The 26,622-nt window shown below is 36.0% G+C and overlaps 2 protein-coding genes across 2 annotated transcripts; one reads left to right on the plus strand and one right to left on the minus strand.

Annotated features, from left to right (window-relative positions):
* Window positions 1–4,641: 4,641 nt before the first annotated feature.
* On the minus strand, window positions 4,642–15,751 carry cdr2a (cerebellar degeneration-related protein 2a). Its single transcript, XM_051104087.1, has 5 exons — window positions 15,481–15,751; window positions 13,699–13,811; window positions 9,119–9,267; window positions 8,872–9,039; window positions 4,642–8,284 (listed from the first exon to the last, which is right to left on the minus strand). The coding sequence occupies exons 1-5, from the start codon at window positions 15,560–15,562 to the stop codon at window positions 7,483–7,485; spliced, it is 1,314 nt and encodes a 437-aa protein (XP_050960044.1). The 5' UTR covers window positions 15,563–15,751; the 3' UTR covers window positions 4,642–7,482.
* A 121-nt stretch (window positions 15,752–15,872) lies between these two features.
* On the plus strand, window positions 15,873–26,175 carry mfsd13al (major facilitator superfamily domain containing 13a-like). Its single transcript, XM_051104088.1, has 6 exons — window positions 15,873–16,252; window positions 19,975–20,703; window positions 21,951–22,105; window positions 24,224–24,307; window positions 24,525–24,668; window positions 24,840–26,175. Exons 1-6 carry the CDS (start codon window positions 16,010–16,012, stop codon window positions 24,979–24,981), a joined length of 1,497 nt encoding a protein of 498 aa, XP_050960045.1. The 5' UTR covers window positions 15,873–16,009; the 3' UTR covers window positions 24,982–26,175.
* The last annotated feature ends 447 nt before the right edge of the window (window positions 26,176–26,622 follow it).

The raw sequence follows: 26,622 nt of genomic DNA on the forward strand, positions 1-26,622 counted from the left end.
AGATGGGAGTTTTTAGACATACACAAACTGTCATGAACCGGAACAAAAACAGAGTTCAGACAGAGCGAGACAAGATGGGCGTTTGACATTAAAAATATATCAATTGTATTGTTTTTATGAAAATAACTGATCGTTTCACTAGATAAGACCCTTCTTCCTTGGCTGGGATCATTTACAACCACATTTGGGATCGTTTGAAGCTGCATTTTGGAAGGCACATTAGAAGTCCACTATATGGAGAAAAATGCTGAAATGTTTTCCTGAAAAAACATATTTTCATTACGACTAAAGAAAGAAAGACATGAACATCCTTGGATGACAAGGGGGTGAGTACATTATCTGTAAATTTTTGTCAAGTGAACTTCTCCTTTAAGCCATACAAGTCTTAATACCCAGGCTTCCCTTTAATATTTCAGCCTCACTTCCAAGAGAAATCTCATGGATCATTTGTAGAGTTTGAACTAGGGCTGGGTGATATAGTGAATGCAAAATCGTGCAACATATGCTTTTTATTTTGCCATTAGCTTTTATAAACACTGTCATTAAACTACAATGGTTCTTTGTATTGGGACTTTGGGAGTTTGAGAGGCATAGTTCAACCAAAACATACTCACTTCGATGCCATTTCAAACCAATTAAACTCATCTTCTGAAGAACAAATTTAAGAAACCTGAGCAATTTCTGTCTCTCCATTGAAAGCCCAGGTAACTGAAACTTTGATGATGCCTTTATGACCTTTTTGGATCTTTTAAGGCACAAAGGTATCATTTGCATATAAACACACCGTCACCTTGGAATTATAAGGTTCCATCTAACGTTTTTTGTCAAAATTGAGTTATTCACATATTCTTATTCTATTTTATACTATGTAATGTTCTTTTGTATGCTGTGTACATTTTGGGCCTTTTTTTTTTTTTTTTAGAAAACAAAAAGGGTTCTACATATAAAAGTCTATGGAAATCCTAAACTTTGAAGCTCAGTATCTCAAAACTGCTCAGAATGCAGACAGAACTTTATAATTCCAAGACGACGACACATATATACAGCACATCATATATAGTAAACATGGAAGTTAAAATGTGTGTGATTCACAAGAACCAGTGAGGTGTGTGACAAATACACAAGCTTCCATGTCATGAGTCTTATGAGTTTGAAACAGCATGATGGTGAGTAAATGATGACAAAATGTTCATTTTTGGGTGAACTATCATTTTAGACCACTTCAATGAACTGATTAATTTGTAGCAGTACTAAAAATGGAAATGGAAAAATCATCATTCACAATTACTGCTGTTAAATTGACTGTGTATTGTTCTATATTCATGATATTTTTCAAATCTGTGTGAGAAAACTTGCATTGGTTATTTTAAACAAATTTTAACTGTATTTAAGACTCTAATTTCAGATGATTATATTTAGATTTGTATCATCTGAAAGCTGAAAAAAGAAATGTATATTAAAAAAGATATAATATTACATTGCTTGCTATATCGCTCACCCCTATTTTGAACCTACAATGTTTTACTTACCAGATCAGATCTTTAACCACAATGCCACACCACTTCAGAAACAATAATCACTTTGTTGTTGTACATTAGATATTATCTATATAGTCGTGAGGGAACTGAGGCATGTGATTTAGGGTTGGTGTAAATTTGAAACATAACCTTTAGAGCTGCTTAGGAACTAGTATATCATTTTTTGACTGTGACTAACATAATTGAAATTAACTAGTACATATGTTTTAAAATGATGTTTGTTAGTACTTAGACCAGAATTAATTATAGTTTCTTTTTTATTACGTCTGCAGTACATTAAAATAGGCAAGAAAAAGCAGTGTGATCTTGGCAGACAGCGAATTGATTGTTTGTGATGCTGGAAAAGTTAGTCTTGGTGAATTCTACAGCAATGTCTACTATTTATTTAAGATAGTTTGCCCGTGGTCTTCCAATAAAATAAAGTGTAGCCTATTTATAGTTGCATTTCCTAAATGTGCGCATTGCAAAAGAAACACTTTGTTCATTCAGTGCACAGTTTTTTTTTTTTTTCATTCATATTCTTTTTAATTAACACTCTATGTTCATTCATACCAAAGGACACTGAGTTATATTTTGTTCAGGCCTTTTGTCTCTACCTCAGCAAATAAGCTAAAAAAAAAAAGGTAAATTTTAAAGTACAGTTTGAAAGAAAGTATAATAATACTGAGGCAGAAAAAAACAATGCTGTAGGCAAAAACACACAGAGAGAGGCAATACATACTGTACACATCACAGTTCTGTCATTTCATAACACTGTTATAAATCTTAGTTTGTTTTATCACTTGATAAACCCCATATGAACTGTGCTGGTGTGTGTTGGGGGAATGAGTGAGACTGGGTCTGAATGTGTTCCTTCAAAGTATTACATTTGTGTCATATGCGTTCATAAAACACAAGAAATGTCAACTCAGATGACATAGACGTAATAGAGTGGTGTGTTTGGAAATATGTTCAAAGTGAGACATTTTTGATTTGACCTGATGTCTATAAAGGTTTGGAGCAACTAGTTAACAGCATGAATGCCAATGAAATGTTTTATATTCTGAGGCTGTACTTGTAAAAGCAAGCGTATTGTGATATAATCTTCGATTTTGCTTTGTACTTTGTCAGCTGTTGCCTTCAGGACTTTGCACGGTATTTTTCCATAAGTTGTGTCTGTTAGGTTTGTGATGTCAAGCTACAACTGTGACACGAGAAAGCTCTTTAGCAGTTATAAATGAATAAGTTGAATAAAAATGTGCTGTGAATCCACTTTGCATCTTCTTGAGCGGTTTACTAAAACTCTACCTCATCAACATTTTCAATAATACCACGATGGCACCACAAATCAAAAGTCACACAGTGAACATAAGCTGCATCTATTTTCAGGCTGCATCTTTCGAAGGCCGTATTTGAAGGCTGCGCACATCATTAAGGATGTCTTATTTACGAAAAGTAACCAGAATAAGCTACTTTTCTGAAATGAGACTTCCCCCGATGATGCGTGCAGCCTTCAAATGCGACTTCCGGAGGAAGTCAGGCTGTTCGATTCCGAGGATTTTGGAATCGACTCCGATTCCGATTCCTGTTTCTGGAATCGATTCCTTGTTGTTTTTGATTCTTGTTTTTTTTTAGAGCGGACCTAATTTCGCCACGACTACAGGATATAAACAGCCTTATCATAATATTAAGCTTTATTTTAAAAAATTATGATACATTTCTGTATTTAAATTGTAATTTTGTCTGCATTGCACATTAAATTAGCCATAGCCCACAGCGCAGCAGTGGACACGTGTTTATTGCATGAACTGAACAAGGCACAGTTCAGCTGAATGATGTGTACTTCAACGGTATGCATGTTTTTTTTGTTTTGCTTGCTTGCTGGAAAATTAACAAACTGCACACTGAAACAACATAACCAGAACACTGAGTACTGATCCGTGACCCTCGATCATGATCTATTCTGTCGTGCACCGCTCAAAACTGTGGACAATATAAAGCCGTTCCACTGTAAAATAACTTCTGAACCGTTTTGAACTGATTCATTAAAACGATCTATCTTAAAGAACCTTTTCATGGAAACGAATCAGACTTCCAATCACTATTAGCGAGCAAGGCTGCATCCTCAAACTCAAACGAGCTCAGTACTGACTCTTTTCATTCAGCTTATTTTCGTGAATCGAAGTTCATCGACGTTTGATGACAGCAGCCGAGATATGCAGCCTTCGTATGATGCAGCCTTTCATCTGAGAGGCGCCCATAGATAAGCTTGTTTAACTGAAAACGGCTATGAATGGGGAGTCGATTCCCCTTGATGGAATCGACTCTCGGTTCCCAACGCCTCGGAATCTATTTTTTTTTTTTGGAATCGACTTGCAGCCCTAGGAAGCTATGGAAGCCCGTTTCCGCCACTAAACAAAAAAATAAATACAAAATATTGCGACTTTTTTTTTCTCAGAATTCCGAGATACAAACTATAGATAAACTAAACTAAAGATATAAAGTCGCAATTGCGAGATATAAAGTCAGAATTGCAAGATATAAAGTCGCAATTGCGAGTTATAAAGTCAGAATCTCGCAGAATCAGAGATATCTCACAATTCTGACTTTATATCTCGCAATTCTGACTTTATAATTCTGACTTTATAACTCGCAATTGCGACTTTATATCTCACAATTCTGAGAAAAAAAGTCAGAATTGCCAGTTTGTATCTCGGAATTCTGAGAAAAAAAGTCAGAATTGTGAGATAAAAAGTTGCAAATATATATATATTTTTTTTTTTATTTAGTGGCGGAAACGGGCTTCCATAGGAAGCAGCCTTCCAAATGAGACGCAGCTAAAACATCTATGCTTACCCGCGTTTTGTACACATCATATAATAGCTAAACAAAGAGAAAAATCCGAATACACGACTGAATTTTAAGATGATTCTGTCTTGTTTGAGGTTTTTACATGGTGGAACACACAATTGTTTGCAGCAAAACTGCAAACTAATATGTAACTCATCGCTGAACCTGCTTCCAGGTAATTTCTTTTCAATGATAAAATATTTCTATAAAAAGTCATACAAATCAGATGTTATGTTGGATATGTCATCATTAAATAAAACCAGAACAAGTGTAATTGGTTCATTCATACAGTTTTATTTTCAGGATAACCCAAATAAGATGTTAGTCATGCCGTTACATACACAGATCATTGATCTTCAGAAAGGCATCAAAGTTATAGTATTTCTGAGAAGAACCTTGCATATTCAGCACCGCTAATAATCAGATTGTGCATTCCTTCACTAAACATGTCGAATTTTATAATCAGCAGTTGATTATCAATAATAAATAATGTAGAAAACTATTTAAAGTCTTTGACTTAAAACACTGAACTCCGATTTCAGCATAAAACGAGATTTATGCGAATCTGGACGGAAGAGGTAATCGATTTAATTTTGTACATTCTCGACAAATATAAACACGACTTTTACGTGGTTATGACAAATTGATTGTTTTACCTGCAAGATGTCATAGTAAAGAAATTCTATTGAGAGCACATAATTGCTCTGCATTTAAGATTTGGTCAATTTACCTCTGTACGATTCAAGAACACTGCTGAAGTGAAACAAACTTTTTCTCTCTCTTTTTTTAAATCTTGAGCACAAGAGCTATATTTCTGCTGCACACTTACATCTGATCATGCACACTGTAGCCTTCTAACACAATGCTGACCAACAAGCATATCATTTTGAATGGCTGCAATACAGTAGCACCATTTTCCTAAACACTGAAATAAAGCAATAAGATCAGAAATGCAAAACACCACAATATTTTTTCCTCCCTCAAGACATTATTCAAATATTTTTCTTTGTTTAGACCCATCCATCCATGAACTTTTCCCTGTGATCTCCGCCTGCTATTTAAGACATCGGTCATATCAAAAACACTTTCTTTTTCTTTCTTTTTCTTAATACATCACATTCCTAGTCATCTACGCAATATGTTGATCTACAAAGTCAGAGCCTACTTATACTGTCCAACTCGAGGCATTTAACAGCTCCAAAATGAACCTGAACATGATCCTGATTAAGTATTAAGTAGCGCATGGTTTGTGTTATGAAATACAAGTTAACAAACACATAAGCCGACAATAATTAGGTATTGTTTGACAAACTGTTAAACCACACTGACCGGAGAACTACTTAAAACTTACATAAAATGTTCTACTTTGTGCTGGTGTAACATTTAAGTAACTCAGTCAAATCATCTGTTCAATAGCCTTCGATCCTCAAACATATAACACCCTCATTTAGTACATTTCCAACTTTATATCCATCAAGATATTGGTAACAATCTAATGCTGACCTAAACCAACAGGCGAGAGAAAAAAAATAAAAATTAGAAAACGGTGAATGAATACCAAACAAGAAAATAAATAAAATCTCTGGATTCCAACAATGAATGAAAACAAATTAAATAAATAAAAATAAAACAAAAACTGACCATAGGCCTGTCGTCTAAAGTGCATAGTTTCACAGTGGTGTTTACATGAACGTCAAAACAAAGTGCTGGGAACTTGAGCGAACGTGGCTGCCAAACATTTTAACTACGATTTGCTCTAAACAAACTATTCACACAAAGTCACATGAGAATTTCAAGCATACTGCATATTTACATGATCTAATTCTAATTGTTTCGCTAGCACATCAAACCATTGAGGTAACCAGACAATTTAGAAAAGCAGCAAACGGTATTACCTCAAATATCATTGTTAGTAATGTCATTGAAATCACATGCAGTCTTTTCTTTTAAATAAGAATTGTAATATTGCTTGTGAAATTTCTAGACACTAAAAGAATATGGCTACATATTGTCCTACTACTGAATTCCTTAATCATGTTTGTTAGTTTTTTTTTTGTTTGTTTGTTTTTAAGGTTTATTAGATGAATTTCACAAAAACATTTTTGAGAAAGAAAAGATATTCTGCATTTGGAAAATTAAGCCCCTGATTTATGTTTTTAATTATTGTAATAGTATTTTATTGCCCCAAATTTAGCTGAAATTAGCTCAAAAAATACTATTTTGATGTAGAAATATTTTACAAATTAAAAATTAAAAATTTCAAATCAGAATTTTTATTATAGTAAAGTCGCAAAACGATTAGTCACGATTTAAAAAAAAAAGTTTGTTTACATACCAAATGATTGTACTGTGTATATTTAGTATGTGTATATATAAATACACCACATATATGTGTATATTAAGGAAATATATATTACATTTATATGTAAAATATTTATATTTATATATAATAAAAATTATATAAAGTGTTTATAAATATTTTTTAAAAATATAAACGTGTGTATTTATATATTCATAATATACATAGTACACACACATAGTATGTAAAAAAACATATTTTGAATCAATCGTTTTGCAGCTCTAATAGAATGTGCTTAATTGTCATCAAAAAGTCGCAAAGCAAATCAAATTGTCCTAAAAACAGGCTTAATTTACAATATTCTGATTTTCATGTGAAACTTCTCGTTCTTTGTTTTGTGAGATTCACCTTATCAGGCGTATCACTTACATTAAGTTAGTTGTTAGTAATAATAATTTACCCTCTGCACTTGGACGGTTAAGTCTTGACACAGATGTGGTTCTACGAAATCAAGATGTGCTTTTAATGCACTCAGGTGTCACATATGGCTGTATCGCAGAGATCCACACATCTCATGTGCCTCAATCATAGGAATAAGACTTTAAAAAGTAGAAAAACACCTGTCAGGTCTACTGCATTTGCAGGTTTTGGATGTGGATGGTTCGGTGTATAGGCACAGGTTTTATAGTGCAATCGACACACACAAAAAGACCACAGCGCTGTTAAAACTCTCAAACACGTCCATGAAATCACGCAAAGCGACACTGAAAAATCACTACACTGAAGATTTACAATACTGCCAACTCGCATACATGCTCACTGACTCTGCCCGGCCCTGTTCTCACTCAGGTCCTCTTTGGTTTTCTGAATGCAGTTGAAGATTTCTTTGAACAGGGCTTTGTATTCTGGCTGGTGGAGCTCGTCTGCGAGGCAGACGGTGTCTGTTGCTGTGGTCGCCTGGCTTTTGCGGCGCTGTGCCGGAGCGGTAGGCGTCTGGACGGCTTTGTGGCTGAGGCTGTCCGCCCCCTGCTGGCAACGGCGGAGCAGCTCTTCGTATTTTACCTGTAGCGCACTATATTGCGCATCCACCTCGTTGAGAAGCGAGATCCCACGTTGCTTCACCGCTTGAGCTCGGCGGATGCACGTACGCTCGTGTCCGCGTCGGATATCCTCAGCTCGAGCCCCGCGGACGTAGCTCTCGCTGCTGCAGCGCCGCCTCCCCTGAGGAAACTCCGCCTCCAGCTGCTCCTCCTCATGCCCCGCCCCCACTCTTTCCTCCATGGCGAAGAAAACATTGTCAGGCAGGAGCGTTTCTGTCAGTCTCGCGCCGGTTGACTCAGAGCGCCACAGCTGCCGTAGCTCTTCCACCTCGGCCTCCAGCTCGGCCTGTCGACGGCGTGCTCCTTCTAGCAGATGCAGGCGCTCCTCCAGAGCGCTGTTTTCTTGCGCCGTCAGCTCTGTCTCACGCTCGGCTTCCACCCGTCGGGCTCGCTCAGATGCAAGTTGCACCTTGAGGTTGTGAAGGGTGTGCTGCAGGGTGGAGTTCTCTTCTTCCACATGTCTGCTATCCAGTGCAGGCCAGGACTTCTCCTCCTGCAGGCTCTCTGAGCTCAAGTACCTACAAGACGATACGATCATGAGTCCACTCAGTTGTTTTTTTCAGGAGTTGTTTGATATGAACATTACTGGTCGATACTGTTAAAGAAAAACATCTAGTGTTGGATAACAGATTTGGTACAAATGCAATTATGGTATGACCCCCTTTGAATGCATCTATAGAAACCTCTTGAGGACCTGTTGCACATTGTTTACTTCTAGCTCCGTATTAGCTTCTGCAGCATTGATGGATTAGATCAGGGATTACTGGATTAAGGGCCAGGTCAGATTATGATGTCTGGCTTTGGAGGCCCTTAAGATGCCCAGTCAGCACGTCCTAACACTACAGTACTCAGAGAGGTCATTCATGAGCTGGACGTCACGGAGAGAGACGTCCACTTCAGTCAGTGCCACAATTACAGTCCCAACCTAAATTAAAATGGCTTGACAAACACAAACTTCTTTTTGGAGTTAAAGCTAAAACAGAATATAAAAGTACAAGCAAGATCTTCAGCACAAAGTCAAACCTGACAAGCTGAGACATGAGTGTTTGCGTGATCTTGATGTGAATGAAAGAGATTTGTTGGCATTATTTGGCTCCAGACTCACTTGTCTTGTTGCAGATCATAGATTTCTTTCAGACAGGACATGCTTTGGGCACCGAGGCTGCGGCGCGCAGCCGCCAGGTCTCTCTTGGACTGAGACGTCTTCAGCTCGTCTACCTGCTTCTGAAGACCCTCCATATGAGTCTGCAACCCATCTATGGTCTCGCTTAGACTGCAGATAAAGAACAAGATGCATGTTTCAGCATGTTGGAGATCAGTGCTGTGGCAGAGAGATCTGGATTTGTCCTCACCTCTGGATTCTGTGCTGGGCCGTGCGGTTCTCCAGCACCAGTCTGTGGTTGCTTTTCTCCAGGTCTCGTGCTGCTAAGTCTAGCTGCTCATAAACTTTGGCATGCTGGTCGTTCATCTGCCTCAGGAGATCCACCTGCTTGGTCAGGTACTGCGAGAGGCAATACAAAAACAAGTCTTCAAATATTTGTGCATCAGATTGGATTATCCTACCTGATCTTGTGATGAAAACATCTGTGGGAACTTTTTTTCAGGACACAAAATATGTAGTACCACGTACGTTGTGTGACAAATTTGATGTGAAATCAAATTTTTTGCACTGCACCTAAACCTACTCGATAATATGAACAAAAGCCAATGTGACGTAAAAACACAATCGCAAGCATGCTGTTTTATCTTGTTTTTCAGTCTCTCATCTTTCAGTTCTTTCATCGTGAGGCATGTTTTTTTTGTTTTTGTTTTGTTTTTTTTTCCACAGGATTCGTTCCACATCCTAAGTCTAATTCCATGCCAGCTGAGCTACAGAGCAAGCTTGTTACATTTGGAAAGCGTAACAAATAGAGTTGTAATCATAACTGTGTCCGAAAACGATTACGAATGCTCGCTGTTTTACCACCTCCAGTGTTCATTTATGTTGGAAACTGCAGTGATATGTACTTATTGGTACATATTTCTTGTCTTGTGAAAAAGTTCCCACATGTACGTTTTCGTCACGAGATCAGGTAGGGGTTAGCTGGATGATATTTTGAATATCAACAATATGTTTCACATTTATTTTCCCTAATAGCAAAAATGTGTTAACTTAGGACTGGTAAGTTTAATTAAGATCACATTGTCCATTTCAAAGAATTAATTCTGAACTGATTCAACGATTTGTTTGCAAAATCAATAAAATGACTTCTGATCTATGGGCACTCGTAGTTTCTGTAAATTAAATAAAATCAATTTAAATGAAGATTATTACATTTCAGAACTCTACACATTAAAGAAGCCGAATGTTCTTTCAATGCCATTTTAATATTTGATTCATTTACAAAATCTTTGTAGGTCCTTGGTTCTTCGAAGGAAACAAACAGTTTTCAAAATTAGAAATATGTAGATTTTTAGTTGTTTTAGCTTGTTTTGATGATTTTAAGTCATCTTGAGAACATGACCTCGGCCCCCTGGTTGAGAACAACAGCTGTATTCCGAAATTCTCAAATTAACATTGAAAGCCTTAAGAATATCCATATTTGGCCATTTTTAGCTATTTCCCTGCTTAACAAGCACAGAATGGTCAACCAAATTTTTTTGTTGCTGGTAGTGAAAAGACTTCTGACTGAAGTCTTTAAGAACCCATACCTTAAAACAGCTTGTTTCTGAAAGAGGTTCAGAATGAGGGTTGAAAATAATCATTTTTGTTTTTTGTGCAAAAAAACTCTTAACATTATAGATAAACCTCAAGGAACATATTAAAATAAAAAATCCATGTCATGACCCTTTTAAGCCCCCGTTTTGGCCATCTGTTATCACCCTTGAAAGTAACAACTTTATTTTTAATGTAAGAGCAGGCGCAGCAATTTTTAACTTGAATGTGCGAGACTTCCTGTGTCTTTCATTCCAAAGTTATTTTAGTTGTGGGTAATTCCACGCAGATGTCAACCTTACCATGAAAAAATAAAGTTACCAAAGGTTTTTACTATACTGATAGCACTGATGTCAACATTAGGTGGTTCAAATACCTATGTTTGTTTTTTTTTTTTTATAGTGCATGATTTTCCATAGTCTGGTAAGTGCTATTTTCAGGCTTGTCACATCCATAAAAGTACATATTCCTCATAAATAGACACATCAAATAAAGTAACAAATATACTCTCTGTGAAGAGCCATCACTTCTCTATTTGTTGGGTATTATTGCGTCTGGTTTGTGCATTTCAATTCGCAGAAGTCCTACAAAGTATGTAGTCTCTCAAAAACTGTATAACACATGATTATTTCCCTTTTTTAAACATTGAAAACTCATGCATAGACTGATATTTTTCTAATGTTTAGACTCTTTCAACAAGGGTTTGGTATATTCTCCAAGCATTTATACTAACCCTAACTAACCCTAACCCTGTATGTCACATCCATAACGCTGGATTTGCCCTTGTACAAAACAGCTTGTTATGCTACTTGATGTTGCAAACTAGTATTTCTTATTAGATTCATTTAATGTGTTATCAGTCAGAAACACACTTGTTTGTAGCACAAATAGTTTTACCTTTTACTACACTGTGTTATTCTTCTAGTTATTTACCTATAGCGCCTAATGAATCAGAAGTCTAACACCTTCACAAAGCTTACTTCCACATCGCAAAACATGGTGGATACCACAGACTTCATCATTCAGAGCAAGACGATGCTAAAGATGCTCTTAGGCAAACCACAGGCCCAATTTTCACAAGTTACAATGACATTTCACAACCAAATGCAGCTGTGGCTTTGTAAACATTTCCCTGCTCTTCTGTCAATGTTTTACTATGAGAGACGGAAGAGTGATTTCATGTTGCAATTAAAACTTCCCACTACATTGTTACAGATGAGTCAATGTTTAACTAGAGAGACAACAGAATATAGAGAATATATCATCAAGTAAATTTGAAACTATTTATTACACTTACAACATTCAATCCAGTTTTAAAACCAGGATAAAGAAAACATCAAGTCATCAGCAGCTGTTTTTCATAAAGCCAAGCTTTGTTAAACCCTAAAGTTTGTTTGAGATATAAGATTTAAGTAGGAATACTAGCTTACTGAGTACTGCAAACTGTAAACTACTGGAATATGGAAGTATGCATTATGCATCAATTGACCTTTAAATTAATAATACAATACACTGTTATCACATGCCTTTATAACATGCATGTGAACATGGCATTATCATCTTGAAAATAAATGCAATTTTATTCAATTTATGTTTAAATATTTTGGTAGTCTGATCAAATGATCAAAATGGAGATCATGTAATTCATAACAACAAAAGCACTAGGAGGTGAAGTAAGCTGATATTGTGGGATACAACATTGTGCATAGTGTGCTTTGTTATACACATGCAAATTTTGGCAAATGTGATGTGATATCATGACATTCTGCACATACGGAAAACATGCCATCTGTTCACAGTGTACATTAGCTTTACTACCAGTCAAAAGTTTTTGAACAGTAAGGTTTTTAATGTTTTTAAACATTACCAAGCCTGCATTTATTTGATCCAAAGTACAGCAAAAAAACAGTAAAATTCTGAAATATTTTTACTACTTAAAATAACTGTTTTCTATTTTAATATATTTGAAAATGTAATTTATTTCTGTGATTTCAAAGCTGATTTTTTTTTGCCTCATCTAGTCACATGATCCTTCAGAAATCATTCTAATATTCTGATTTGCTGCTCAAAAACATGTATTATGTTGAAAACAGCTAAGTAGATTTTTTTTTGCAGGTTTCTTTGATGAATAAAAAGTTCAGAAAAAAAAATTATCTGAAACAGAAATCTTTTGTTACATTATAAATGTCTTTATCATTACTTTTGATCAATTTAAAGCATCCTTGCCAAACAAAAGTATTCATTTCTATAATATCTTTCGAAAAAATAAAATAAACAAAATAAAATAAATTATATGACTCCAACCTTTTGAATGGTATAGTGTATAATGTTACAAAAGATAAACGTAAATTATTTCAGATAAATTCCGATCTTTGGATCTTTCTATTCATCAAATAATCCTATAAAAATACTCAAATGATTTAAATAGTGATAATAAAATTGTTTCTTGAACAGCAAATCAGCATATTAGAATGATTTCTGAAGGATCATGTGACACTGAAGACTGGTGCTGAAAGCTCAGCTTTGATCACAGGAATAAATCACATTTTTAACATATTTTCAAATAGAAAGCAGTTATTTAAATTGCAAAAAAAATTGCTATATTTTGGATCAAATAAATGCAGGCTTGGTGAGCAGAAGAGTCTTCTTTAAAAGACAACCTCCAATCTTCAATTCAAAACGTTTGGTATTGTATACACTGCCAAAAATAAGAATAGTATACCATTCAAAACATTACGCTTAGAAAACGAATTGCATAAGAACGTATTGCCAAGCCAGGCCATTAGCCAAACAGGACACCACAAACACTGTAAATGTCTTATCTCATGATTGGTGTCACAGATACAGCGTCAAAAATAGCAGTAGTCCTTTTGCACGCTGTCCTAACCGTAACGAGGAAAGAGGATCAAACAGGAAATCTCCCACTGTTTACGCATTTCCTTGAAGGGAAAGACTAGTGGAGTGCATATGAGTACAGCGACAGTGACAGTGAAACTAAACTCATTTCTGCTTTTTATCATATAGTTGTGACATTTTAAAAAAACATAAAATTTCATTTTAAACAACTTTCGCACTTTTGTTTCTCCATCACGAACGTAAACCATGTCAACCACTCATATCATACGAAGACCAGGAACATGTAATTTCATATCCATACAACATACGATCTGCGCCACGGGGGGGAGTGTTAAACAAACCAGATGTGGTGGATTTTGGGAGCTGTGGGAGAAATGTCACCTCAATCTCTTGCAGCTGCTCGTGATTGGTGGAGTACATCTGCTGAAGGCCCTGCTCCAGCTCATGGTTCCTGTCCAACAAAGTCTTGCCCAGCTCAGCGGCCAAGTGGAGATCTGTCTCACACACAGAGAAGACAGAGCAGTAAACATCGAGTAGACTTAGTAGGCGTTATCCTGCCAAACCCAGCGGCAGGAATGCTCAAGTCCAGCACCAGACGCCCAAACACAGTCCACGTGAATAGGTCACAGTCCAGATCAACAATAAACTTCTCACAATAGCATATTTTTTTAGGGATGATTCAGATGGACAATAATGGTGCTTAACCTAGTAGTTACTTTAGCTCAACTGGTACATGATGCTAGCAATGCAATCATGGGTTTGATTCACAAAAAACACACATACACCCTTACCAGTTGAAAGATTTTTAATGTTTTTTAAAGAAGTCTCTTCTGCTCACAAAGCCTGCCTTTGTTTAATTCAAAATGCATCAAAAGCAGTAATATTGTGAAATATTTTTACTATTTAAAATAACTGCTTTCTATTTAAATATACATATATAAAAAAATGTAATTTATTCCTGTGATCAAAGCTGAATTTTTAGCATCATTACTCCAGTGTCACATGATGCTTCAGAAATCATTGCAGTTCAAGAAACATTTTTTTATTATTATTATTAGTATCAATATTTAAAACAGTTAAGTACATTTTATTAGGATTCTTTGATGAATAGAAAGATCCCAAGATCAGCATTTATCTGAAATAAAAAGCCTTTGTAACATTATTATTATTTTTATTTTAATAGAAATTAATACTTTTATTTAGCAAGGATGCTTTAAATTGTTCAGAAGTGATGATAAAGACATTTATAATGCTACAAACGATTTCTGTTTCAGATAAATGCTGTTCTTCTGAACTTTCTATTCATCAAAGTAACCTAAAAAAAAATATATACTCAGCTGTTGCCAACATTATAATTATAATAAATGATTTTTAAGCAGCAAATCAGAATATTAGAATAATTTCTGAAGGATCATGTGACTGGAGTAATGATGCTTTTTTTTTTTTTTAAATCGAATAAATTACATTTAAAATGATAGAAAACAGTTACTTTAAATAGAAAAATATTTCACATTTTTTGTTTTTGCTGTACTTTGGATCAAATTGCAGGTATGGTTAGCAGAAGAGACTTTAAAAAACATTAAAAATCGTACTGTTTAAAAACTTTTGACTGGTAGTGTGCAATAATAAAATGTGTAGAATAATAAAACAAGTATAATGGACAGAAATGTTCAGAAAATAAAGACATTAGCTAAACACCATGTAGAAAGGCAACAAATTGCATAGCTTTCTGAACATTTAAAAAACAATGGTTCGTCACAAATATAATGTTTTAAATTTAACCTAATAATATTGAATAAACTGTGACATGATGTATGTTTCAAACGTATCATCATCAGCTCGTGACGTCAGAGTGCGCATTTAAAGGGTTTACATGGGTGTGACCTTCGGTTAGACAGCTTAAACATAGCTGTATTATTATTTAAAATCACCTTTCATTATTTCATATCACTCAAGATTTAAACAACATCGCTTTCCCCTAATATTTCACCTGACCTTTGAGAAAGTCACGTCATAACGTCATCAGCGTTAGTTGATGCTTAACAACCGTAGCCATGTATTTCTCAAGCACTGTAGTCCGGGTGTACAAATGAAGCGTAATATTTTAAATGTAACCTAGTATTTTTAAAGCATATGCCACCATTTAGCACTACATAGTCTTACCATGCTCCAAATCCTTCCTGCTGTACCACAGCTCCTCTTCATTGCGATCAAATTCCTCCTCTACTATCACGTCCGTCAGCATCTCGACTGCAGGTGAAGCTTTAGGCCGACAACAATCGCCTGTTTAGTTTGTCTTCCCGTTTATTTTAAGACATCAGCGCCCTTTGTCCGATGGATAAACGCAGCCCGGGCTTTCAGCGTTTCAATCCCTAGCGGTGTGAACCGGTGTCTACAGCAACGTGGCAAACTCAGCGATGGAGCGTAGACTGGATAACAACAAGAACCGATCTCTGCGTTGACCAATTGGAAGGCGAGGGCGGGACTTTCGTGGCGTCTTATCCAATGACGGCTTACTATTGGAACGATTTACGTGCAAGCCACGCCTACTTCAGAATACCAGGAAGTGGTGCAGTGCACTGTTTTTCAATGAGAAAATGAGCTCACTTGTAGATATACTGCAAACTTAAGTGTTTTAATCAGATCTTTTATATTCTGGCAACAGGACAGTTAACTAATTAACCGCGACTGCATGAGTTTTATAATAGTGTTAGCTTTCACATGCATTTTGCTTGCCTTTTGTAGACAAACTTTAACTTCCAGCAAGTCAAACATCCGTCTTAGCATCATGAGACACTTTGCTCATCCAGCTGCTTTGGCTTATTCCATGACAACGTTTGGTGCTGGAATGATGAACAGCCTTTTTAGTTTCTACTATGTAAAGCTATTCTTAAATAAGTACAAAATATCAGAGACAGCCTTCCATCAATCACAGGTGAGTTGTTATAGGTTTTAACATATTAATCTTAAAAACCATAGGAAGTTAATGTATTTTCCTAAAGCTTCTGAAGACTATAAGTTTATTTTTTATTCCACAGAAGTATTAAAAATGACATGTACAAGCGCTAGACTCTGTAAACAACAATACAGAGTCGTGGGAGTGGCCCGCACTTTTTAGCCAATCAGAAACGCTTTCTGCCTGTCAGTCATTATGTGTGTTCGGGTTTTTGACATAGGGTTGACTGGCGGTGCAGTGAGGGCAGTATGGTACGGACTAATTCAGTGTAGCATGTTTTGTCAAAATTGCTCAAACTGATTCACAGTTGATAGGATAAACATCTCTATCCGTCCATTCATATGTTCATATGAATTAATTTATCACCAGGTGCCATAAACCAGGCTGGTAATAAGAACAACAATACATGCCGTGATGTTGCCAGCTCCATGAGGTACCATCCCTGGTGAAAAAACCAGCATATGCTGGTAGGTAGGTGTTGATGCTGGTTTAAGCTGGTCCTTTGCTGGTTTATGCTGGTCGTGACCAGCAACATGACCAGCTTAAACCAGCATCAAAACCTACCTAACCAGCATATTTTCACCAGGGATAGCAATGCTGATCAGTAAATCATATTTTATGTTTCAAATATGTTACTGTAGTCGTGTAACAGTAACAAGTCGTGGAATAATTAAACAAAAAGTTCCACTTATAGGCCTATGTCTCAGTTGTAGAAATAAATTGGTCGTTCGTCAGCAGTATTTTCGGTGAACACTATTAATTAGCCCTCTGATGCATCGTGGTCACTACAATGGACAGCTATTTGGAGGCCATTTTTAACCATTTAAGATGTAGTATCATGTCCCAAACACCAACTGGTGAACCCCCAAAGTGCTGTCTACAATTCCGTTTAATTGTTATCTTTGTATCTTTTTTTTCGTTTCGAGATATTACATAATATTTTCGAAGTGGCAGGAAAAGGGGATGCACCTTGTGCTTCAGGAATAAGTGTTAAATTCTTTTATTCTCAGAAAACCAGAGAGGTACAAAAAATATTTTTTTCAGCTAAATAGGATGTCAGAAATACTTTCATCCACATTTTAACAATATTTTTCTATATTTATCTGTCCACTACAGTGGACGTCGTGCACCAACAGGTATCATTCTGGCTATGGGCCCATATATAGATTTTGCCTTATTTTTTTATATTTTATTAAAATTATGATATATTTTACACTTGAATGGTTTTATTGAACAGAAATATTAAATAGCCTTTAGATTTTATCATTTAATTAAATGCTTACAGTCTATATTTGCTAATTAGGTCTTATGAAACTGTAAGCATGAATACACTGTATGAGTGCAGATATGTGTTCATAATTGCGTTCAAGTGTGTGGTGGGAAGGTGTTTGTGCTTGTGTGTGTTTGTGTTTGTTCTCACTTGTGTATGAATAGCCCACCACCCTTGCCCCCACCCCACCCCACACACCCACACACCCCACAAACCTCTGCCCCATAGACACACACTCTTACCTTTTGTTACCCTTCACTTTACTGTGTCGTCATTAAGTAGCTTGTTGTTTTTATGTGTATTCATACCATTTACTGTTAGTAAATGTTTTAAAAACATGCTTTTTTCAGACCAGTCAATGACTTCCATTGACTCACTACTGTTGATGCATGGTGTCCACTACAGTGGACAGATATGACTCCCTAAAAAAAAAAAAAAATGATTTTGAAAAAACTATTTATTCGCATGATTTACTTGTTTAAAAGTAAAATCAAACATGTAAAAAAATATTACTTTGTGGTATAATTAGAGTTGTTTGCTTTGAAAATATTTACTTTACTTCAGTACAGTACATTAAACCAGTTAACCCAGTTTAGCTAGATCAAGCTTGTTTAGCTGGTCTTCCAACTTGTCCAAGCTAATGTTCAACTGGTTATCCAGCTTCCACCCTACAAAAGCCTTAAACCCCTCTAAAACCGTCAAAATTGACCCGCCTAACCAGATTCACCAGGCTGGAAGGCCAGCTAACCACCTGAAGGACCCAATATGCAAAGTCAAGGAAGGAACAGGTTCCTTAGGCTAACAAACAGGTGTCTTTCAGTTTGTTTCAGTGGTTGTCAGCACTAACTTTCAGTTTTTAAAGGAAACTATAAGTAACTTTGCAGAGTATTAGTACACTGTCTGCTTAATATCTAAGAAATGTTTTTTGCAGAGTTGAATGCCTAAAGTGGACTATCAAATTAAGCATAACCTGTCTTTTATTTTATTATTGAATTTTATTTTATTTTATCCATGCAATGTAAAGTCATTAGTAACCAGAACTGTTTGGTTACCAACATTCCTCAAAATATCAACCTTTATCAAATGTTCATAGAAGTTCAAATCAAACACTGAACATAATAACAAAGGCATTTAAGCACATATGGAAGAAAGACATTACATATTATTTAGCAAAACCTGTAATCAACTAAATCAATGATTTCAAAAATAATTTTTGGTAAATACAGGTAATTTGGCATAGAAACCAATGTTTTTTTTTTTTTCTGTTTATGATTGTTATAGTGGCAGGTGTGATCCGATCTCCCTAAAACTTTGCATGCTTGTTTAGAATCACATGTTGCATGTGCTCACCAGGTTTTGTGAAGTTTTGAGTTTTTATTTAGACTTTATAGGCTTTTGGGCATATTTGGACAGGCCCCATTTCTAAACGACCCCTTTATAGCTTCCCAAAAGGTAAATAAATTTTTTTTTGTGATAATTATTGACCTAGAGAGTCCAGAGAATTGTACTGCAGTGTTTTTTCCCAGATTGAGTGAAACACTTAGGACTAGTTCGCAAAATAAGGTGGCCGATTTCTTTCAAACAGGCCCACTGAGTTTCACTTGGATCAGCCTCCCTTAACCTTGTCTAATAGGTGTCTAATAGCCGGGCATATTTTGAGATACACAAATGTCCTTATAGACGCATGTGGCACTTTGGACCAATACTGTGCCTACTGATTTTCACATCGACAGGACAAACGGTTGCATAGTTATGTTTGTTTTTATGTTTTATAGCATCTTATAGTACCACCAAGTGTCTAAGCTCTGCAACTTTTTTCATGTGACCTCAGGTTCAGCTCTTGTGTGCGTTGTGAGTTTGGTGAAGATATCTCATTCCGTTTGAAAGTTATAGCCATTTTAGTACAGGCTGCCTCTTTCAAACGTTTTGGCATCCCTTCGCGATGGACAGTCGATAAATATTGATGTTCACTCTCCACTCTCCTGTAGTGGTTTGGTTCCAATCAGGCGAAAAACCTAGAAATGGTTCGCAAAAAGTAGGTTTTTCAAAAAAAATGCAAAATACCCGAAAATATTGCAGAATCTGAGGCATGCGTTTTGTCCGATGTGAGCCAAGGATTCCTACAACATAAGACACTTGAGCCTGCGATTTCATACTTTTGAGCGCATCCCCGTCAGGCCGATTGCGGTGAGCCTTGGTGATGTTATAGATGGTGTGAGTACTACCATCCCTCCAAGTTTCAAATCATTTTTATGTGGAGACTGCTGATCCTTGGCCATTTTAACTATGTGTTTGAGCCCCTAATTATGTGTTACTGATGTTTTCAGATGCATTTTAATACCCTATTATCATACAAACCAAATAAATCAACAAAATGCTTGTTTGAAATATTATGTGGACCAGTAAAGATCCCACAGTTATGTCTCCGCAGGTTGTCTTTATGATCTGGAATGCACTGAATGACCCCTTGTTTGGATATTTGCAAGACAACTCACGTATGGAGTGTTGCTCAAGACGAAGGCTCTCCATTTTATACGGAGCCCCGCTGTACTGTCTGGCTTTCTTGTTAGCGTGGTTCCCGTGGAGGACGTACGAGCCAGACGACTGGCTGAGTGGCGCCCACCTCATGGTGACTCTCTGCGCTTTTGACGGCATGCTCACATTCGTGCTGTTAGCCCAGTGCGCTCTCTTCGCAGAAATCTCCGGACACCATCAGAACAGACTGAGGCTGATTAAATACAGCCAGGTGGCGTCTCTAATGGGCTCCTCTAGTGTGCTGTTCTGTGGTCTCATTTCCGAAAACATGGACAACTTTGCTGCCTTCCAGGGCTTCAGTGTGGTTGTGGCCATATTGGCCTGTGTTTGCATGCTGTACACGGGCTTGAACAGCGAGAGTCGATTTGATAGTAAAACCTCTGAAGAAGGTTCCCAGAGTCCTGAGAAACCGCCGCTCTCGGTGTCTTCCGTGATGTCCATGACCTGGCAGATCCTTACCAACAGAGACTTCCAGCTGTTTGTAATCATGAACTTTTTCCAGGTGTTCATGGTGACGTTCTGCAATAACTTCACCATGATTTTTGCAGAGCACCTCATTCCTCAGGATGTCCTGCCGTCACTTGCCAAGAGCGTCATGTATGGAGCTGGATTCATCTGCCCTCAGGTACATCATAGTTGTAGTCAGTGTTGGGAGTTATATAATCAGATTACTTTTTTCAAGTAACTAGTAAGTTATTTTTTTCAAATTACCAAAGCAAGTTACTTTGTTTTTTATATTTATTGATTAAGATCTCTCTTGTTTCCATGTAAGTGCAAGCCACAACAGAATTAAATTAGCACAACAGAAACAAGCCGCAACACAACGAAATTAGCAAAACACAACGGAAACAAGTTGCAACACAACAAAAACAAGCTGCAAAAAAACAGAAACAAGTCGCAACGAAATGAAATTAGCGCAACACAACGGAAACAAACTGCAACACAATGAAAACAAGCTGCAAAAAAATTGAAACAAGTCACAACACAATGAAATTTGCACAACACAACAGAAACAAGTCATAACATAACGGAAACAAGCCACAACACAACTACATTAGCACAACACAATGGAAACAAGTCGCAGCACCACGGAAACAAGTCGCTACGCAACAAATTTAGAGCAACACAACAGAAAACAGCTGCAACGCAACGGAAACAAGTTGCAACACAACAAATTTAGCACAACACAACAGAAACAAGCTGCAATGCAAGAGAAACAAGTCACAACACAACAAAATTAGTGCATTACAGCGGAAACGAGATGCAACACAACAGAAACAAATAGTCCTATGTGTTGTGCACTACTGTGCCAACATAATTTATGCATCTCACACAAAAATAAATTCAGTATTATTCAGTAAATAAAAACTCTAAAATGCAAACAAAATACAGATCTCACTGCTGACCTGTTGGTCCAATTCAACCATACAAATAAGCAGAAGTAACTTAACATTTGTGTTTTAACATCACATTTGTGTTTTGATTGATTGATGGCTGAAATAAGAGTGTTATTATTATTTATTTTTTGTTTGCAAGCCCAGTCCATGTAAGAAAAAGTAATGCAAAGGTAATCTAAAGCATTACTTTCCTTGTTAAGTAATGCAATTAGTTACTTTTTTAGGGAGTAACACAATATTGTAATGCATAAAAGTTGCTTTCCTCCAACGCTGGTTGAAGCAAGTATTACAAATATTTTCATTCATACTTGGTTGGAACTGGGGGGGAAAAACAAAAAAAACAAAAGAACAAAACAGTTTTAAGGATAACAGCATTTATCATCATTACTAAGAGACAAAATAGAAATCAAAACCTAACTAACTCTTAAATATCATTTATTAAATATCTTTAACATTTCTATGTTTTCTTCTACAGTTGTTGGTTTTGTGCAGCCAGAATCTTCTCCATAAGTTTGGCTACTACAGACTCATTCTGATCACCTTCTATGTGGAGGCCGGAGCTGCTGTATTCATGTTACTCTTGGGTTCCGGCAGCTACTATTTCCTTGCATTGTTCCTTACTTCCAACATGTGAGTAATTACGCAGCACAGCGCTGTTCGTTTTGCCCTCCATCAAGCTAAAGACATAAATATGTTAAGATAGAACAAGATATGTGCTTCCAACAAGAGAATGGCTACAGCAGTGGAGGCCCTCCAACACTGCATGTTTTCTATGTCTCTCCTTAATCAAACACACCTGATTCAAATCATCAGCTCATTAGTAGCGATTCCAAGACCTGAAATTGGTGTGTCAGACAAAGGAGAGATACAAAATGTGCAGTGGTGGGGTGCCTTCAGGAACGTGGTTGGGAACCACTGGGCTACAGCACATCTGTGGCATTTGTGTTCAGTGGGAAGTTTATACATTTAGAGATGTACACTGTTGTTCAAATGTTCGTAGTCGGTAAGATTTTTTGAAAAAGATGGTTTTGTTGTTTTTAAGATTAATTTTTGCAGTTTTTGCCTTTATTATGATAGGACAGTGTAGAGCAGACAAGAAGCGGAGTGGGAGAGAGAGAGGGGGGCAGGATTGGGAAAGGTCCTCAGGTCAGAATTCAAACTCAGGATGCCTGTAGCACAATGCCGCATATGTCGGCACACTTGCTCACAAGGCTTTCGGCACTGATGGCTTTCTTTTTTTCAGGATTTTTTGATGAATAAAATATCAAAAGACCATAATTAATTTGAAGTGTATTTTGTAACATTTAATGTCTTTACTGGCATTTTTGATCAATTTAATGCTTCCTTGTTGAACAAAGTATTTTTTTTTCCTTAAAAAAAAAACATACTGACCCCAAACAGTAGTGTAATTAGGTATTACAATGTTTCCCAGTGAATAATGGTTTTACAAATGCAGGCCAGATTATGTGTTTTAGCTGAATAGGGCTGGGTGATGTAGAAATCCTTCATCATTACAGTATTTAGCTCAACAGTAGGTATTTACTTAAGAGGCTTAAAAAAGATGACCTTTTTCCATCTACCAAATACCAAACAGTGACCAAATAGACTTAAAATGTTTAATGTAAGAAATAAATGAAAATATATTTAACGTTCAGCACTGTTTTTCACCAAGTTAACAGAAAATGATATTAATAATTAATAAAAAAATGTTATGCCCTAATGTAACAATGCATAGCAGTAAATGATGTTTATTTACAGTGGATATATAAAATACCAGTCAATAGTTTTTGAACAGTGTGATATTTATTTATTTATTTTTTTAAAAAGAAGTCTCTTCTTCTCTTCTGCTCACTAAGGCTGCATTTATTTGATCCAAAGCACAGCAAAAACAGTAATTTTGAATATTTTCACTATTTAAACTATCTATTTGAACATATTTTAAAATGTATTTTATTCCAGTGATCAAAGCTGAATTTTCAGTATCATTACTCCAGTCTTCAGTGTCACATGGTTCTTGAGAAATCTTTCTAATATGCTGATTTGTTGTTTAAGAAACATTAATAATAATAATAATAATAATAATAATAATAATAACAGTTCAGGACTCTTTGATGAATAGAAAAATCCAAAGATTAGCATTTATCTTAAATAAAATGCTTTTGTAACATTATACACTACACCATTCAAAAGCTTGGAGTCAGTACCTTTTTGGGAAAGAATTTATAGAAATTAATACTTTTATTTAGCAAGGATGCTTTAAATTGATCAAATGTGATGAATAAGACATTTATAATGTTACAAAAGATTTATATCAGATAAATGCTGTTCTTCTGAGCTTTCTATTCATCAAAGAAACCTGATAAAATTCTACTCTAGCTGTTTTCAACAAAATAATTTCAACATATTTTTTTTTTTTAACAGCAATTCAGAATATTAGAATGATTTCTGAAGGATCATGTGACCGGAGTGATGATGCTTAAAAAATCAGCTTTGAAATCACAGTAATAAATAGTAAAAATATTCAACATTGTACTGTTTTTTTCTGTACTTTGGATCAAATAAATGCAGGCTTGGTGAGCAGAATCTTACTGTTCAAAAACTTTTGACTGGTAGTGTATTTTTACTAAAACAATTTAATTACTGAAATATCTAACACATACTTCCATAAACATTTTTAGCTAATTATGCATTTTGAATCACTCAACGTTGTCTCTGAATGTGTGATGTTTTACCCTGATGGTGATTTAGGGTCTTGGTTCAGGCGGCCTTCAGTCTCTTCAATTTGCCTCTGGCTGATATCATCGACTCTGACTTGCAGAAATACAAACGGAGGTATTTGGTCCATTGTTTGTCAAAACCAAAACAGTTTTTCATTAAAATATTAGCTACTTAAGTGTGCATACTCCTACGCATACCTTTTATTATAGTACGACACTATTTACAGAAACTATATTCTTTACATTAAAATAATACTGTACAGCCCAGTTTAATTCATTGGATCTGTAATTCAACTTTTTCTCCCATTTTCTAATTTTCAAATGTTTACCAGCTCTCCTCTCTCGTCCATGGTTTTTGGGACCAACGCTCTTTTCACGAAGCCGGCACAGTCTCTGGCTCCTATGCTGGTCGTGTCCATTCTAAACCAATATGGCTATGCAGAAATGAAAGATGTTGGGAAGGCTGCAGATCCAGTGTAAGTCCACTTATCAAATATCCCAAGTTTTTCCAAACAGACTTTTTAGAATGTTTACTCACATAAAGCTACATAACACTCCCTGTAAGCAGCCAATGGTCTGTCAACCTCTAGTGGTGGTAATGGTCCATTGCATTCAAGGAAATACTCTCCATCTCTTTCTTTTCCTAGTGCTCTTCAGTCCCTGCACAGTGTCATGTTTTACCTGGTGTGTGTGGTGCCGTTGTGTGTCACAGCCCTGCAGGTGCTCGCGTGGAGGCCGTTCTCTATACGAGACAGTCATACAATGGACTCAAAGTACATCGATGGGTGAAATTAGCTCACTTTATTCCATTTGTATGTGTTCACTGTAGCAGTTGATTTATATTTGATTTGGTTGTTAAAAATAAAGTGAAAAAGGGTACCGTACTGTAGCAAGAAAGGGAATTTCTAGATGAATGAAGTAATGTAAAGCAGACTTGTGTCTTTGGTGGTTGTTGGTTCTTTATATTTACTGTTTAAAGAATGTGCTCAGATCACATAACACAAATCAGATCTTCAGAGGTTTGCTGTCTGCACATAATCCCACTTATTCCACTCTATACATAATAAATAATGTATGTAAAACATAGGTTTGAGTGTAAATTATTTGATTATGTGTGAGGAGAGAGAGCATGGAGTGGAATGCTGTGGCCAATCAGAATCAAGTAATTCAAAGAGTTGTGTAATAAGTTTCTTACACTGCCCTCCAAAAGTTTGGAAACGCCCGAGATAAGTGGGGTTTTGGATCCTGAATATTGGTATGAATCCTTTTTTACTTTGTGCTGATAAGGGACAACACAAACTACGAAAACATATTTTATTACATAAACAGTTTTGCATAGAAAAAACTTCAATTTTCGATTCATCAAAATATCCAGCATTAGCGGCTATTTCAGCTCTGCATAATCTGGGCCTAAATTCATTGTATTCTAAACTTAACTGGCAATCAATTGTTGAAGCTATTAAGGTGTGCTGACCCAAAAATCTTTTAAAAACCCGGGTTTAAACCAGTAACCAGGCATCACAGCTGTCTGACTTTGACATGTGTATATTGCCATTATTATGTCATCAGAATGAAAATTATTATTGCTGGTATTCAGTGATAATGTCAAGTTACTTTAATGTATTTGCACCAAAAAATGATAAGGATTTATGCTGATATCGTCCAAAACCACACTTTGCCAGGGGTGTTTCCAAACCTTTGGAGGGCAGTGTATCTATGTGACACATTCTCCTCATTACTACAGCACTGATGCCAAGTTACAGTACAAACTAAGCTTTGTGATTATTGTAGTTACTGATAAAGGACCAATCAAATTTTAAAAGACACTGAGATTAATTAAATTAACAGTAAGCTATTAAAGGTATAATGTATTCTTTCCTGTGGATTTACACAGAACCTTAATTTTGTATATATTTGTAAATTTCTTAGTGGGAAAAGTTTTGTGGTTGTTACTTGTTATTTTTCTATGTCAATAAACTTGATCTTATGTTCAAACAATGTGTGGTATTTCATCATTTTGTGATTTGATGTGTGCCTTATGAAACAAAGAATGTAATAAAAACTATTTCTGAAGAAAAATACTGTATTATTACTGTAATACTGAGGATTATAGTTATAGTACCAAGGACTTGGGCTGAAACATTTACTATTATTCACAATCAGAGGTCGCGTGTTGTTGGATGGGAGGCGCACTATGTACTGTTCATTCATCAGCTGAAACAGCATAGACCAAAAGATCGACTGGGATTTAAGAATCAATACTGGTTCATTAAAATAAGAATCTATTAAAATCAAGAAATACATTTTTTACCCAGCCCAAGCGTGTTTTGTTGTTTTTAAACACTGTGCTGTCATCCTGTAGGTTCATAATTAAAAAATGAAAATGTGAGCAAAATAAAAGCAATTACATATGTTATAATTAAAATATTT

The sequence above is a fragment of the Labeo rohita genome, unplaced genomic scaffold (genome assembly GCF_022985175.1).
Source record: "Labeo rohita strain BAU-BD-2019 unplaced genomic scaffold, IGBB_LRoh.1.0 scaffold_63, whole genome shotgun sequence".
In the NCBI taxonomy this organism is placed as follows: Eukaryota; Metazoa; Chordata; class Actinopteri; order Cypriniformes; family Cyprinidae; genus Labeo; species Labeo rohita.

Bases quoted from the DNA above. Each gene is read 5' to 3' on its own strand.
- cdr2a (XM_051104087.1), bottom strand. From the start codon at position 15,562: ATGCTGACGGACGTGATAGTAGAGGAGGAATTTGATCGCAATGAAGAG. The intron at 9,268-13,698 runs GTGACATTTCTC...TGCCTCTCGCAG, and splicing joins AGCAGCTGCAAGAGATTGAG to TACCTGACCAAGCAGGTGGA. The intron at 9,040-9,118 runs GTGAGGACAAAT...CTTTATCTGCAG, and splicing joins GCCCAGCACAGAATCCAGAG to TCTAAGCGAGACCATAGATG.
- mfsd13al (XM_051104088.1), top strand. From the start codon at position 16,010: ATGAGTTTTATAATAGTGTTAGCTTTCACATGCATTTTGCTTGCCTTT. The intron at 22,106-24,223 runs GTGAGTAATTAC...ATGGTGATTTAG, and splicing joins TTGTTCCTTACTTCCAACAT to GGTCTTGGTTCAGGCGGCCT. The intron at 24,669-24,839 runs GTAAGTCCACTT...TTCTTTTCCTAG, and splicing joins GGGAAGGCTGCAGATCCAGT to TGCTCTTCAGTCCCTGCACA.